The sequence below is a fragment of the Triturus cristatus genome, chromosome 7 (genome assembly GCF_964204655.1).
Source record: "Triturus cristatus chromosome 7, aTriCri1.1, whole genome shotgun sequence".
Lineage (NCBI taxonomy): Eukaryota > Metazoa > Chordata > Amphibia > Caudata > Salamandridae > Triturus > Triturus cristatus.
The window spans coordinates 40,654,937-40,671,561 of record NC_140590.1 but is presented as its reverse complement, the minus strand read 5'-3'; the positions used below and the strand labels follow the sequence as shown (position 1 = coordinate 40,671,561).

General features: G+C 50.3%; 1 protein-coding gene across 1 annotated transcript in view; it reads left to right on the top strand.

The window, feature by feature from the left end:
* The window catches only part of MEGF8 (multiple EGF like domains 8), a 634,126-nt gene that overhangs the window by 550,849 nt on the left and 66,652 nt on the right, over nt 1-16,625 (top strand). The window contains exon 39 of the mRNA XM_085615576.1: nt 1-193. Within this exon, the coding sequence (XP_085471702.1) occupies nt 1-193 (193 nt within the window). The remainder of the gene's footprint in view (nt 194-16,625) is intronic.

The window sequence follows — 16,625 nt, the reverse complement described above, 5'->3', positions numbered from 1 at the left end:
TGTGACGGGGCTCTGCAGACCTGTCTGTGACCAGGGTTGTGTTAATGGGACTTGTGTGGAGCCGAACCGGTGCCAGTGTCACTTTGGATATGTGGGCCAGAATTGTTCGGTGGAGTGTCAGTGTAACAAGCACAGCAACTGTGCCGGCGTGGGGGCCCAGGACCAGTGCACAGAGTGCTTCAATAACACCATGGTAAGAACGGAGTCAGAAGGCAAGGGTGTTGGAGGTTGAGGGGTAAATCTCAGGACCCAGGGGCACTAGGGGTTCAGTAACACCTAGGTAAGAAAGGGGTTGGAAGGCAAGGGTCATAGAGTGGAGTTTGGAAGCCATCTCTGGGCTAGGGTGCATTGTGCACCAATAACATGGTAAGATGGGGGTCGGAAGGTAATCATTACAAGGGGGGATGCAGAGTTTCTATACCGGGGCACAGAGTACTTCAATAACACCATGGTAAGAACAGGTTTGGAATGCCAGGGTCATATTGACGCGGGGGAGGGGGCGGGTAATCGCAGAACCAGGACACAGTGCTTCAATAATACCTAGAACAGCCTGGTAAAAACATGGTTGTAGGGCCAAAACCATAGGGTGGCGTCTCTGGCCCCAGGGTAAAGAATGCATTAAAGGCCCCCCTCTGCACTAATGAAAAGTTCCTGAGGCAAGGAAAAGAACACCACCAAAATCTGTACTAGGCAACCAATCTGTAATAATAATATATATATATAATATCCACATTTGTAAAGCGCGAACAATCACCCGTAAGGGTCTCTAGGCGCTGGGGGCCGTCGGGAAGATTAAGTAAGCTATTGCCCAGAGTAACATGGTGCTGGGCTAATCTGAGGCCGGCGATCAAACCGTGATCCCCAGATTCCGGCGTCAGTCGCCCTGGCCGCGGCGCCACACCTCTTCCCAGTCTCATTACTTTACCTATACAGTATTACATGATTAACAGATGTCAACAACACAAGAATATTAGAAAAACTACAAAAATATTTTATTGATCAATATTCAAAAAATATACACAGACATAACATGTATATAAAATACAGCTCGAAGACAAACCAAGACAGTCATCCACATCTCAACCAGGGGAAGGAAGTAAAAACGGGGGGGCTATATTTAATGAGGTCCAGCATACATGCCCTGGAATAATTAAGAGAGTATGCTGTTCCTCCTGGTCAGGGGAGGTTGTGTGAAGTGTACACTCTACCCCAAGGTGAAGACAAAGTGAAAGATAATGTCTAAACAGCCTGAGGACTTGAAGCACGTGGTGGGTGGGGGGACCCACACGGGTGGAACTAAAACCCTCACACACCCAGCAAGCTAGGTGTCATGCTTCATCATCTGGGTTTTGCTCCTCGTCGGGTCGGCGCTGCAATTCCCAACGGGCACCCAAAGATGGGGCTCTTTATCGGAGATCTTTTGTTCCTCGCCGAAAGTTGAGTGCAAGTGAGGGCCAGGTAAGTGTAGACGTTGGTGAGTGTATTTTAAAACAGGGTTGGTTAGTCTGAATAACGAGTTTATTGGGTCAGTAAACCACCCTATTAAAAACGATATGAGTGGCGGTAGTCTGGACACAGTGGGTTAAAGACTCGCTCCGCTCAACTCAGATGGTCAACATGTTTCTCGCCTAATGGTCAGGAGGATCCCACGGCAATTCATCAGGACCAATGTGGTGTAAACTATCTACAAACGTGAGGGTGTATAACAGGATATCAAATTATTGTGTTTGTGCCTGGACAAATCTACCCTATGAAAGTGTGGAAAAATCTAACACTTCCGCATAGGAGTGGCCTAAAGGAAAGGGAGAGAAGAAACATAACAGGCCAACACGAAACATTAAAAAACACTTTGTCGTTTATATACATGGTAATATGGAGCCGAAGACTCCTCGTATGCATGTCCTATACATGAAGCAATTGCGCTCGAATATAGTGATCATGCATAAGTGGATGCAGTGTCAAACAACGTGTCAAGTGATCTAAAAGACTTCAATCCAGGGCACCCTGAATTATAGTAACGAGGTCTAAAACGCTCACCTAAGGATTGAGCTAGTGCCGCTCCAGTCGGTGCGTGGTGAGCCTCTTGGGATGGCGTAGTAGCCTGCTGTAATGTGCATTAAAACAAGAGACTCAACCAGGTAGGTATATAAATACAATACACCTGCTGGGTGCTAGGTGCTGTCAAGGGAACAGGTAGGCACGATCCCCCGGATCCCCGGCAACCGGGAACCACCGCTCGAGGAACGATCCACCCCTGAGCCTAATGTGCCTCCCACAGAAGTCGGCAGCCCATGTCAGTGTTAGGGTCGGTCAGTCACATGAACAGCGGTCACCCGTCTACCAGCGTCTAGGGAATCCCAGACCGTTCGATCATTGTTACGTGATCCAGGTAGTAGTTTACTTACGGTTCTGTTGCCCAAGGGTGGTTTGTAAACCTACCCCGCTCCGCCGAAACCGGGATGTGGTGTTCACTATCCAATGCTCCAATGAGAACCGGTTCGGTCAAGTGTAGGCGTACACTGATTGGGCGTCTAGTGTCAAGTGACTCGTGTCGGAAGACCCACCCAAGCATTGTAACTATGGGCGCCATCTTGGAACGGGGTACTGAATCAGTATCAGGTCGCAGTTGGTATCTCCCTGGCATTGACGGAGAACTTTTTTGAATTCCGGAAAGAGCTATTCCACCAATGCCAGGGTACTTCAATGGGTAGTACATTTGCCCCTAGTCTGGCCTGCCTTTACATGGCCGCATTCGAAGAGGAGATCATCCGGAGCCCCACCAATCCTTTTGGTGATAACTTGATCATGTGGAGACGCTTTATAGATGATGTCCTCATCTTGTGGAAAGGACCGTGTACACTATGTGATGATTTCTGTCAATGGATTAATGTGCAGAACCCTTATTTGAAATTTACTAATCACATCTCCACGACTCACATAGCATTTCTGGACCTAGACATCAGATTGGCTTCTGGGGTTCTGTCAACCAGCCTTTACAAAAAACCAACCGACAGGAATAGCCTCTTGCTTTACAGCAGTCACCATCCCAAGGCATTGAGGGATAACTTACCTTTCGGTCAGTTTCTCCGTTTGAGGAGAAACTGTAGCTCAGTAGTGGACTACAAAAAAGAGGCGGATATCCTAGCAAACAATTTAAAAGAAAGAGGTTATCCAACTAACACAATTACAAGAGCTATGAAACGCGCTAGGAATAATCCCAGAGAAGCACTGCTTGAGACCAGGACTAGGGAACAAACTGACATCCTGACCTGCGTTACCTCATTTACCCCTTCTTCAAATAAAATGAAAAAGGTGATCAAAAAACACTGGGGTATCCTATCTTCTGGTGAACTTTCTGTTCGAGGCATATGAGCTGCAGATTGTACACTTAGCATAGGTCGCCATCTGGTGTTGGGCCCGGATGTTTGCAGTTTGTTTTTCTTCTTGGACAGTCTTTGGAAGTCACGAGTTTGGTGACTCCTCCTTCGGTCCGTACTGCGCATGGGCTTCGGCTCCATCCTCAGATTGTTTTTTTCCGCCATCGGGCTCGGATGTGATACTTCGTGCTCCGGCTTCGAACTTCTACGGTTCCAGCCTCGACGGAAAATCCTCGATTCTTCGAGTTCCTTCATCATCTTCATCTCTCGAAGCGGCACTTTTCTCCATCCCGTACATCGACACCGGCCTTCGGGACCTCCGCGACTCCGGTCCCGGCCGATGGAAAGGACTCCGTTCAAAAAGTGCCCAAAATGTGGGTCTAAATTTCCCCACACCGACCTCCATCAGGTGTGTAACCTTTGCCTCTCTCCGGAACACGAGGCTAGAGACTGCCCCGCCTGCAAGTCTTTTCGATCGAAGAAGACCATCCGAGATCGAAGAGCCCGACGCACCATGGCGCACTCATCCTCGGCAGCTCCACCGGACATCTTCGGAGACGACGCCGAAGCTTCGGGGCAAACACACACCGAGCAGGAGGAAGACGTCGTCAGCGCTTCCGAGGCCGACGACTCCGACGTGGAGGACGTTACACCAGCGCAGCGGGCCGTGAGTACTATGCCCCCTCCCACCCCCGCGCCGATAACCAAAGAGACTCAGGTTACTCCCTCGCCTGCCGGCCTGGGCAAAACCAAAACCAAAACTTCGATCACCCCACCTTCGGGCCCGGTGTCGAAGCACCCAAAGTCTCATGGCAGCTCGGGATCGAGCCAGCCGACACCCGGTGCCGAAAAACAGCATCCGGCACCGAAGACTGCAAAATCCAGCTCGACTCCGAAACCACCGGTGCCGAAGCCTGGACACTCGGTGCCGACCAAACACAAATCTGTCGGCACCGACGCTCCGGCGCCGAAACATCATTCGACGCCGAAACACCCGGAGACCTCAAAAAAGCATGGCGCACACCGACCATCGAAACCCCCGGTTCCGAAATCACCGGTGCCGACAGACGACTCGACACCGTTGGCTCTGTTTACACCAGACCCTTTACAAAAGACTTTGTCCAAAGATCCAAAGACTGGGCTTTTGACTTTAACTACCAAGAAAAGACGCCTTGATGCTCCGGCTCCTCCTCCTCCACCCAAAAGGAAGGACTCTGCTACTTCTCCCCTCAGAGTGCCCTCCCCACCACCGCCTCCCCTACCCACTCCACCTCCTCCACCGCCTCCACCTCACAGGTCTCCGCCACCTTTACCTCACTACGATCCGGCCCCATCCCCAGATCCGGATGATGGGGATCCGGACAATTACCCGGCGGACGCCCCAATGGATCCCACTCCACCAGGGACCCCAGATCCATGGGAGGATTACAATAACCCTGATATACCCAATGTACCTCAGGACGACCTATACCCATCAAGGCCGTCTCCTCCAGAGGACTCCTTAGGGTTTCATCATTTAGTGCAGAGAGCAGCACACTACCATGGGGTGGACATGCACAGTGAACCAGTAGAAGAAGACTTCCTACTGGATACATTTGATATACAAGACAAATCTACTTCCATTTTACCCATGCTTAAGGGTGTCACCAAGCACGCTACAGAGGTGTTCAAAGACCCTGTCAGAGCCAGAGTACTGAACCCTAGGATAGAGAAGAAGTACAAGGCGGCACCCACAGACCCTGCTTACATCAAGGGCCCTGCTCCCCTAGATTCCCTAGTTGTCTCCACAGCTAGAAAGCGGGCTAACTCCCAATCCTCAGGAGATGCCCCACCGCCAGACAAAGAATCTAAACTTCTGGACGCGTCTGGTAAACGCACCGCCTCCCAAGCTGCAAACATGTGGCGCATTGCAAACACACAAGCACTGCTTGCGCGATATGATAGAGCACACTATGACGAACTAGAGGCTCTTATGCAGCACCTTCCAGAAAAATACAAGCACAAGGCTCATGACCTCATACAGGAGGGTAAACTAATCACAAACACCTCCATTAAGTGTGCCCTCGATGCAGCCGACACTGCTTCTAGGGCCATAAATACCAGTGTCCTGCTTCGTCGCCACGCCTGGCTCAGGATCTCAGGGTTCAAACCTGAAGTCCAGGCATCCATACTCAATCACCCCTTTGACCAGGAAACACTCTTTGGGCCAAAGGTAGACGAAGCGCTCGAAAAGATGAAGAAAGACACAGACACAGCAAAGTCTATGGGGGCACTCCAAACACAAGCCTCCAAACGTTCCTTTCGACGCTCGTCCTTTCGTGGCACAGGCAGAGGCTCCTCCACCGATAACGCCTCTACCTCCTACAAGTCCCCTCCTCAAAATACCTTTTCAAAGGGCAATCAGAGAGGTGGTTACAGGGGTAACAACAATAAGGGCAGGGGCAAAACCAACAACACCCGTTCTGCCACCCCCCCCCGCACAATGACTCCCCTCCGCTCCCCCCAGACCATTCCACTCCGGTCGGGGGCAGACTACAAAACTTTATCCACGTATGGGAGTCCATAACATCGGACAAATGGGTGACCCAAATCATTCGGTCAGGGTACTGTCTAGAGCTAACATCTACCCCACCCAATATCCCACCAAGGCACCGTCCAATGTCTCAAGAACATTCCACACTGCTCAAACAAGAGGTACTTTCACTCCTGCAAAAACATGCTATAGAGCAGGTCCCCGTCAACCAACGAAATCTAGGGGTCTACTCTCTATATTTCTTAATACCAAAGAGAGACGAGACCCTCAGACCCATTCTGGACCTCCGGCCTCTAAATGCCTACATACACTCAGACCATTTTCACATGGTCACTCTACAACAAGTCCTCCCACTCCTCTGCCAGGGAGACTTTCTCACAACCTTGGATCTGAAAGACGCATACTTTCACATTCCAATACACCCCTCTCACAGGAAATACCTCAGGTTCGTGGTGGACGGGCAACATTACCAATTCACGGTTCTCCCCTTCGGGGTCACCACCGCACCACGGGTGTTTACCAAATGCCTAGCAGTAGTAGCAGCACACCTCAGACGTCAACATATTCACGTCTTCCCTTACCTAGACGACTGGCTGATAAAAGCCGCGTCCTACGACCAATGTGTGCAGCATACAAACAGCACCATCCAACTGCTCCACCAGCTAGGCTTCACGGTGAACTACCAAAAGTCCCACCTCATACCATCTCACACAAAGCAATACCTCGGGGCCACTATAGACACCTCCAAGGGTATTGCCTATCCAAACTCAGCCAGAATCACAAGCATTCAAGCCTTACGCAAAACATTCCTTCCTCAGCACTCTCTTCCAGCAAGAGTGTTTATGAAGCTCATAGGAATGATGGCGTCTTGCATTTTCATAGTGCCCCATGCAAGACTCCACATGCGTCCACTTCAAGAGTGCCTAGCACAACAGTGGAACCAGGCCCAGGGTCAGCTGACGGATCTGGTGTTGGTGGACGGCCGCACACATCACTCTCTGCAGTGGTGGAACACCACAAACCTTTCCAAAGGGCGGCCGTTCCTGGACCCGGTTCCTCAAGTGACTCTAACAGCGGACGCATCGCTCTCCGGCTGGGGAGCGCACCTTCTACACCTCACCATGCAAGGTCTATGGACGCCACAGCAAAAATCGCTCCACATCAACCATCTGGAGCTCTTGGCGATCTTTCTAGCCCTAAAATCTTTCCAAAAACAGATTTCGGGCAAAGCAGTCCTCATTCGCACAGACAATATGACTGCAATGTATTATATCCAAAAACAGGGGGGGACACACTCTCCCCAGCTCTCCCGCTTAGCCCAGAGCATATGGAGATGGGCAATTCCTCAAAACATCTTTCTCCTGGCACAGCACGTTCCAGGCGTACAAAACACCATGGCAGATCTGCTCAGCAGACAAACGCAACAAATACACGAATGGGAACTGCATCCACAAGTTCTTCACCCATTCTTCCAACAGTGGGGGCATCCTCAGATAGACCTCTTCGCCACCCACGAAAACAAAAAATGCCCAAGCTTCGCCGCCAGATACCCACACCCATTGTCCAAGGGCAATGCGATATGGATGAACTGGTCAGGCAGATTTGCATACGCCTTTCCACCTCTCCCACTAATTCCATTAGTGGTCAGGAAGCTACAACAGCACTCCCTCACACTCATTCTGGTAGCTCCGACGTGGGCCAGGCAGCCGTGGTACACCACGCTACTACAACTGTCAGTGGTACCACATCAAAAACTGCATCTATCCCCATGCCTCCTAACCCAGAACCATGGAGAAATCAGGCACCCGGACCCAGCTCAGCTCAACCTGGCGATCTGGCTCCTGAAATCCTAGAATTCGGATACCTTAACCTTCCCCCTGATTGCATGAACATCATCATGGAAGCCAGACGTCCTACCACTAGAGCATGCTATGCCGCAAAGTGGAAAAGATTTGTAATTTACTGCCGTAACAATACAATCAACCCTCTAGATGCATCCATACAGCACATCATATGCTATCTGCTCCATCTTCACAGGTGTAACCTGGCATATTCATCCATATGCCTACACCTAGCAGCGATCGCTGCTTATCTACAAAACAGGCAGCATTTATCACTCTTCAGAGTGCCCGCTATTAAAGCCGTCATGGAAGGCCTTAAACGAGTAATTCCTCCCAGGGCACCACCTTCCCCTGTATGGAATCTAAATTTAGTTCTTACACGACTAATGGGTCCGCCCTTCGAACCAATGCACAAATGTGAGCTACAGTTTCTCACCTGGAAAACAGCTTTCCTTGTAGCTATCACTTCCCTTAGAAGGGTTGGTGAAATACAAGCGTTCACCATACAGGAACCCTACATACAAATGCATCACAGCAAGGTCATACTTCGCACAAATCCGAAGTTTCTGCCCAAAGTCATTTCCCCCTTCCACCTCAATCAATCAGTGGAATTACCTGTCTTCTTCTCGCAACCCCAATCTGTTGCAGAAAGGGCCTTACACACACTTGATGTAAAAAGGGCGTTACTATACTACATACAAAGAACGCAACCCTTCAGGAAGACTAAACAATTGTTCGTTTCCTTCTCTCCACCACATAAAGGCAACCCCATTTCAAAATCAGGGATAGCTAGGTGGATTGTAAAATGCATACAAATTTGTTATCAAAAGGCAAAGAGAACATTATCTGTTCCCCCTAAAGCCCACTCTACAAGAAAGTTAGGGGCTTCTATGGCTTTTCTAGGGAATATACCCTTAGATGACATCTGCAAGGCAGCCACATGGTCTACACCGCACACCTTCACAAAACACTACTGTGTAGATGTGCATTCCAAGCAGCAAGCTAGGGTGGGCCAGGCTGTACTAAAGACACTTTTTCAAACAGCTGCAACGGATACCGGTGGTCGCCGCTAAGGTTGGGTACTGCTATATAATCTATGCTAAGTGTACAATCTGCAGCTCATATGCCTCGAACGGAATATGCTACTTACCAGTATGCATCTGTTCTTGGCATGTAGAGCTGCAGAGTTGTACACGCCCACCCGCCTCCCCGGCTACCTGTATCCGTTCCAGTACATCTTATTTAGATACAACACATGGGTTTCTCACTGTTATTACTACGCTCCATCATTTCCCTGTTGGCGAAAAACAATCTGAGGATGGAGCCGAAGCCCATGCGCAGTACGGACCGAAGGAGGAGTCACCAAACTCGTGACTTCCAAAGACTGTCCAAGAAGAAAAACAAACTGCAAACATCCGGGCCCAACACCAGATGGCGACCTATGCTAAGTGTACAACTCTGCAGCTCTACATGCCAAGAACAGATGCATACTGGTAAGTAGCATATTCCTTACCTCAACCCAGATTCGCCTTTAAGAGGACACAGAATCTGAAAGACATATTGATCCATACCAGACCTGCCAGAAAAGAAATACAGAACCCCCAGGGCACTCTATGGGGGCTTCCACCAGTTGTTGGACACTTCCCCTGTGGTAATTGTACGTCCTGTAAACAGACGATCACTACCAAGGAGGTTACCTTGTCCGACACACTCACTTGGTCACTGACACGCCACACGAATTGTAACTCCACCAACTGCATTTACCTATTGCAATGCCCCTGTACACTGATCTACATAGAGATGACGACACGAGCTATTAAAACACGCATCACCGAGCATAAAAGTAATATAAGATGCTTGAAGGAGACCACAAAACTGTATACCCACTTTAAGAGTTTACACCATACACCAGACTCCCTTAGATGGGTTGTTTTGGAGTCACATCCGAGAATTACAGCACAAGCACTGTTCAGACTCGAACAAAGATGGGTGTACAGACTTTCATCTGATAGGAGAGGTTTGAATGACGATATACCGTGGGGTACACTAACACACTGATATAGTAACACTCTTCCACAGTATTGTCAATGACCCTACAGCCCTGTACCGCCCCTGATAGATAATGGGTGGACTGAATTATTTACTGTCACTGAAGTGACCCCCCGAATGTCCCGCACCAATAATTGGACTCCCCTGGTGCGTGAACAGTATAACAATAACTCCGGAGATACCTTGGTCCAACTCGCATTACATGGTCCTTTCCACGATGCATACAACCCACATTACCTACTCTGTCGAGTTGACCTATACCCTATAAATTATACAACACAGGACCATAGTGAAGTGAGTATCATTACTCCTTCTGGGGTCCTTTGAGCCCCTGAGAGATACCAACTGCGACCTGATACTGATTCAGTACCCCGTTCCAAGATGACGCCCATAGTTACAATGCTTGGGTGGGTCTTCCGACACGAGTCACTTGACACTAGACGCCCAATCAGTGTACGCCTACACTTGACCGAACCAGTTCTTATTGGAGCATTGGATAGTGAACACCACATCCCGGTTTCGGCGGAGCGGGGTAGGTTTACAAACCATCCTTGGGCAACAGAACCGTAAGTAAACTACTACCTGGATCACGTAACAATGATCGAACGGTCTGGGATTCCCTAGACGCTGGTAGACGGGTGACCGCTGTTCATGTGACTGACCGACCCTAACGCTGACATGGGCTGCCGACTTCTGTGGGCGGCACATTAGGCTCAGGGGTGGATCGTTCCTCGAGCGGTGGTTCCCGGTTGCCGGGGATCCGGGGGATCGTGCCTACCTGTTCCCTTGACAGCACCTAGCACCCAGCAGGTGTATTGTATTTATATACCTACCTAGTTGAGTCTCTTGTTTTAATGCACATTACAGCAGGCTACTACGCCATCCCAAGAGGCTCGCCACGCACCGACTGGAGCGGCACTAGCTCAATCCTTAGGTGAGCGTTTTAGACCTCGTTACTATAATTCAGGGTGCCCTGGATTGAAGTCTTTTAGATCACTTGACACGTTGTTTGACACTGCATCCACTTATGCATGATCACTATATTCGAGCGCAATTGCTTCATGTATATGACATGCATACGAGGAGTCTTCGGCTCCATATTACCATGTATATAAACGACAAAGTGTTTTTTAATGTTTCGTGTTGGCCTGTTATGTTTCTTCTCTCCCTTTCCTTTAGGCCACTCCTATGCGGAAGTGTTAGATTTTTCCACACTTTCATAGGGTAGATTTGTCCAGGCACAAACACAATAATTTGATATCCTGTTATACACCCTCACGTTTGTAGATAGTTTACACCACATTGGTCCTGATGAATTGCCGTGGGATCCTCCTGACCATTTGGCGAGAAACATGTTGACCATCTGAGTTGAGCGGAGCGAGTCTTTAACCCACTGTGTCCAGACTACCGCCACTCATATCGTTTTTAATAGGGTGGTTTACTGACCCAATAAACTCGTTATTCAGACTAACCAACCCTGTTTTAAAATACACTCCCCAACGTCTACACTTACCTGGCCCTCACTTGTACTCAACTTTCGGCGAGGAACAAAAGATCTCCGATAAAGAGCCCCATCTTTGGGTGCCCGTTGGGAATTGCAGCGCCGACCCGACGAGGAGCAAAACCCAGATGATGAAGCATGACACCTAGCTTGCTGGGTGTGTGAGGGTTTTAGTTCCACCCGTGTGGGTCCCCCCACCCACCACGTGCTTCAAGTCCTCAGGCTGTTTAGACATTATCTTTCACTTTGTCTTCACCTTGGGGTAGAGTGTACACTTCACACAACCTCCCCTGACCAGGAGGAACAGCTTACTCTTTCTTTCTTAATCATCCACATCTGTCATAACCCATACACAGGCATGCATTTCACCAAATAGACACATAATAAACTGCCAAATTGTTTATAAATCATTCTCATATCAATATACACATCCTGTTCTGGAAGGTAACCCTTCAAACATATATTTTCGTGTGTGGATCAAGATATGGCACATGTCAGAAATTCCAATAGCCTAATATCCTTGACGATTGATAAGTAGAATGCAGCTGAAGTGAATGCTACACTCAGAAGATCTCTCTACACACGTTTCGGCTCACAGGCCTTCATCAGGAGAGCCATATTTCATAGGTTTGGATAATTCATGAAGATATACAACAGGAAATATAAGAGCTGGGGAAATGGTAGTGTCATGCTAGATCAGAGGAAGCCTTGTGCTAAGATCAGAGGCTGGAGCTGTGCTAAGATCAGAGGCTGGAGCTGTGCTAAGATCAGAGGCGGTGCTGTGCTAAGATCAGAGTGCTATGATCCGGGGCAGAGGCTGGAGCTGTGCTAAGATCAGAGGCTGGAGCTGTGCTAAGATCAGAGGCTGGAGCTGTGCTAAGATCAGAGTCTGGAGCTGTGCTAAGATCAGAGTCTGGAGCTGTGCTAAGATCAGAGGCTGGAGCTGTGCTAAGATCAGAGGCTGGAGCTGTGCTAAGATCAGAGGCTGGAGCTGTGCTAAGATCAGAGGCTGGAGCTGTGCTAAGATCAGAGGCTGGAGCTGTGCTAAGATCAGAGGCTGGAGCTGTGCTAAGATCAGAGGCTGGAGCTGTGCTAAGATCAGAGGCTGGAGCTGTGCTAAGATCAGAGTCTGGAGCTGTGCTAAGATCAGAGGCTGGAGCTGTGCTAAGATCAGAGGCTGGAGCTGTGCTAAGATCAGAGGCTGGAGCTGTGCTAAGATCAGAGGCTGGAGCTGTGCTAAGATCAGAGGCTGGAGCTGTGCTAAGATCAGAGGCTGGAGCTGTGCTAAGATCAGAGTGCTATGATCAGGGGCAGAGGCGGCGCTGTGCTATGATCAGAGGCGGCTCTGTGCTATGATCAGAGGCGGCGCTGTGCTATGATCAGAGGCGGCGCTGTGCTATGATCAGAGGCGGCGCTGTGCTGTGCTATGATCGGAGGCGGCGCTGTGCTGTGCTATGATCGGAGGCGGCGCCGTGCTATGATCGGAGGCGGCGCCGTGCTATGATCGGAGGCGGCGCCGTGCTATGATCGGAGGCGGCGCCGTGCTATGATCGGAGGCGGCGCCGTGCTATGATCGGAGGCGGCGCCGTGCTATGATCGGAGGCGGCGCCGTGCTATGATCGGAGGCGGCGCCGTGCTATGATCGGAGGCGGCGCCGTGCTATGATCGGAGGCGGCGCCGTGCTATGATCGGAGGCGGCGCCGTGCTATGATCGGAGGCGGCGCCGTGCTATGATCGGAGGCGGCGCCGTGCTATGATCGGAGGCGGCGCCGTGCTATGATCGGAGGCGGCGCCGTGCTATGATCGGAGGCGGCGCCGTGCTATGATCGGAGGCGGCGCCGTGCTATGATCGGAGGCGGCGCCGTGCTATGATCGGAGGCGGCGCCGTGCTATGATCGGAGGCGGCGCCGTGCTATGATCGGAGGCGGCGCCGTGCTATGATCAGAGGCGGCGCCGTGCTATGATCAGAGGCGGCGCCGTGCTATGATCAGAGGCGGCGCCGTGCTATTGTGAGAAAGTGGCTCTGTATATACTGTTCCTTAATAGGTACAGGGTGTAGAGAGTCCACAGTCCCCCAGGGTTTGACAGAGGTTAAAGTTAGATATAACCTTACTCTCTAAAGTGGTAGCTTGGTCGAGCATTTGTTGTACACACTCCGTCAGCAAATGGTCTCACACACTCAAGAACTGAACTCGAGTCTAGGCCAATGGTTTATATATAAAAAAAATATATGCTTGTTTTATTTTAGAACCAACACTTGGATTTAAAATATACTTTCTCAGAATGAGATGTTTCATACAAATACTTTTGCAATATGCAATTGACTTTTGTAAACCGTTACAAGTGGTTGCAATAGGCAACTCTATTTTAAACACAACAATGCATTGAGCTCAATGGAAAATTCAAGTTATGTGCAACAGATTACTTTTTAGATTACTTTTGGAATTCCAGGACTGGATCCTAGATTCAGTCCTGGGTCAGTAATCAGAATCAAGTGATGAAAGTCTACTTAATTACTGTAATGATTTTTAAACAATATTTAGCTATTTTAAAAGTTGACAGAAAATATTTCAAAGAAAACAGTCAATGGTTCCCTATGGAAGAAAATTCAAGTTGCGGGTACAGTATGTTCTCGTTACTTTTGTAATCCAGTACTGGGTGCCTAGACTCGGTACTGGGACCCTTATCCAAAACAGGTAAGTAATTACGTTTTCAGATATTATACGATTTTTGAAGAATATTTAAAGATTGCAGAAATCGACACTTAGAAGAAATTTCACTGAAAAACAGTCAATGGTTTCCTATGGAAGAAAATGGAGTTATGGGTAAGTACAGTTGTAAGTATTTTTCAGAGTCAGTGCTGGGTACCAAGATCCAGCACTGAGAGCTCACCTAAGAGCAGGTGAGTAATTTCGTTTTCGTTACTCGGCTGATTTTTGGTGAATATTTTAAGATTTGAAAAGTCCACAGTTCGAAGAAATTTCAGGAAAAAGCCAGTCAATGTTACCATATGAGGAAAATAGAGTTAGCGGTTTAAGGGTAAGTACTCGACTGGCAGAGTTGAGGTTCTGGGCATAGACTCAGGGGTCCCCCAGGGTCAGGTAGGTACAGTTGGTTCACCCTCAGCGACTCTAGGGCGGCCGGGTGCAGAGAGAGTTAGGCCCAATGTTATCCTATGAGGGATAGGGGGCCTTGGTTGGTGGCTGCTGACTGGCAAGCCACGCGGCTGTGGGAGCTGGGCTCCTGGTCACTTACTCAGGGCAAGCGGGGAAGTAGGTAGGTGTAGAGTTTTCACTGCCAGGGCCACTCGGGCGGCTGGGTGCAGAGTGCTTTTGAGCCTTCGGGTGCTCAATTGATTTCAATGAAAAATCTCCGGTTTAGAAAAAGGCTGCAAGCTCGGGGACGAGGACTCTTCAGGTGCCAAACCACTTCGAGAGGTAAGTTGGGTAGTTGGAGGTTAGGTAGGTACCCCGGGATTGGGCACAGGGGGCCGCAGGGTGCCTCGTGAAGGGGTGCCTTTTGGTGTCGGGAAATCTTACCCTCTGTTGATCGCGGTAGGGGGGGGGGCACCTTGTTCTGAGGCTGCAGGCTTCTTCAGGTGTGTCGAGGGAGGTCCTTGGGTGCTGGACTCTGGGTCACAGTCGCCATGGGGTCGTCCTCGGGGTCTTTGTTCACTCCGGCACTGGCCAGGCTTGGCTGGTGCAGAGTGTGCTGGGTTCGCAGTTCCGGGCTGCTGCCAGGGATTAGAGGTAGGTTTTGTGTCGAGCCTCTTCTCATGGGAGTCCCAGGGGCTTGGAGCCAAAAGGTAGCCAGGTCCTCCGGGGTTGGTGAGGTTGCTGGCCACAAGAGATGCCGGGTTGGAGCAAGAGTAGGTTCGAGGGTCGACAGGCCGGTAGGGCTGGGGCCAAAGCAGTTGGTGTCTTCCTCTTTTTAGCAGCTGCAGGGCAGGTCTTCTTTCTTCTTGCTCTTCTTTGTAGTTTTGAATCTGGAATCTGGGGAAGGAAGGTTCAGGGTGCCCCTAAATACTAGATTTAGGGGCGTTACAGGTAGGTGAAGGGCAGGGACCAATGGGTCCCTGTCCTGGGGTGGGTACACCCCCTATCCTGCCTCTCTCCTGTGGGAGGGGGGCAGTAGCCTAGTCCTGATAGGGTAGGGCTTCCCATCTTCAAGATGGCGAGAGCCCGGAGATGTGCTTCACCTCGCCTCCCCACCTGAGGGGTGGGGTTAGCAGGCTGGCACATCCCCTGTCCTTATTTGGGGTTTCCGGCCAAAGCTTCCTGGCAGAGTGGGGGGTTGCAGTGGCCTGGGGAAGCTCACAGAGGCGGCATGCCTTTGAAGCTTCCCCCTGCCCATCCTGGGGGAGGAGATTTAGCACCTCGCCCAGGATGTGCATTGTTGCAGGTCCAGGAGAGCAGGGGCTCTCCTACCCTGGGGTCCAGCAACATGTCTGCTGGGTGACAGCCTAGGCAGCCTCAGAGCGGATTGTAGGTTAGGTTTCAGGGGGCACCTCTAAGATGCCCTCTGGGGTGCTGGGTACATTAAATCCCACAATGGCAGCAGTGTGGGATTAATGTGCTGAGAAGTTTGATACCAAACTTCCCAGGCTTCAGTGTTGCCATTCTGGTGCAGTGGAGCTCGTGTTTGACGAGCTCTCAGCACCATGTACTCTTAAATGGCAGCACTGCACTTACAGTGCTCAGGAATGGACCTGGGCACTGTAGGGGCACAGGGCTCCTGCGCCCACACCATTGGCATAAGGCACCCAGCTAGAGGGGTGGCTGATGTATGCCATGGCAGTGTAGGTGATGGGCATGGCACACAGGGATGTGTGTCATGTCGACTTTGTTTTTGTCTTGCACCCAAACACTCAGCCTACAAAGGCAGTGTGTGTGTGTGTAAGGGTACAGGGCCTCTAAGGGTGGCACAAGGAGTGCTGCAGCCCTTAGAGGCCTTCCCTGGTCGCAAGGCCCTGGGTACCTAGGGTACCATTTACCAGGGGCTGACATGTGGCCATGTGTTTTAGGGAAGGAACATAGGCCCTGGGCACCTGATTGGCAGGAGTCCAGGGCACACTCGGTCAAAGTACATTTAGCAATTCAGCTAAAAGTGGGGGCATACCATGCAAGAAAGATGGCACTTTCTCACAGCTATTATCAGAGGCGACGCTGTGCTATTAGAGGCGACGCTGTGCTATTAGAGGCGGCGCTGTGCTATTAGAGGCGGCGCTGTGCTATTAGAGGCGGCGCTGTGCTATTAGAGGCGGCGCTGTGCTATTAGAGGCGGCGCTGTGCTATTAGAGGCGGCGCTGTGCTATTAGAGGCGGC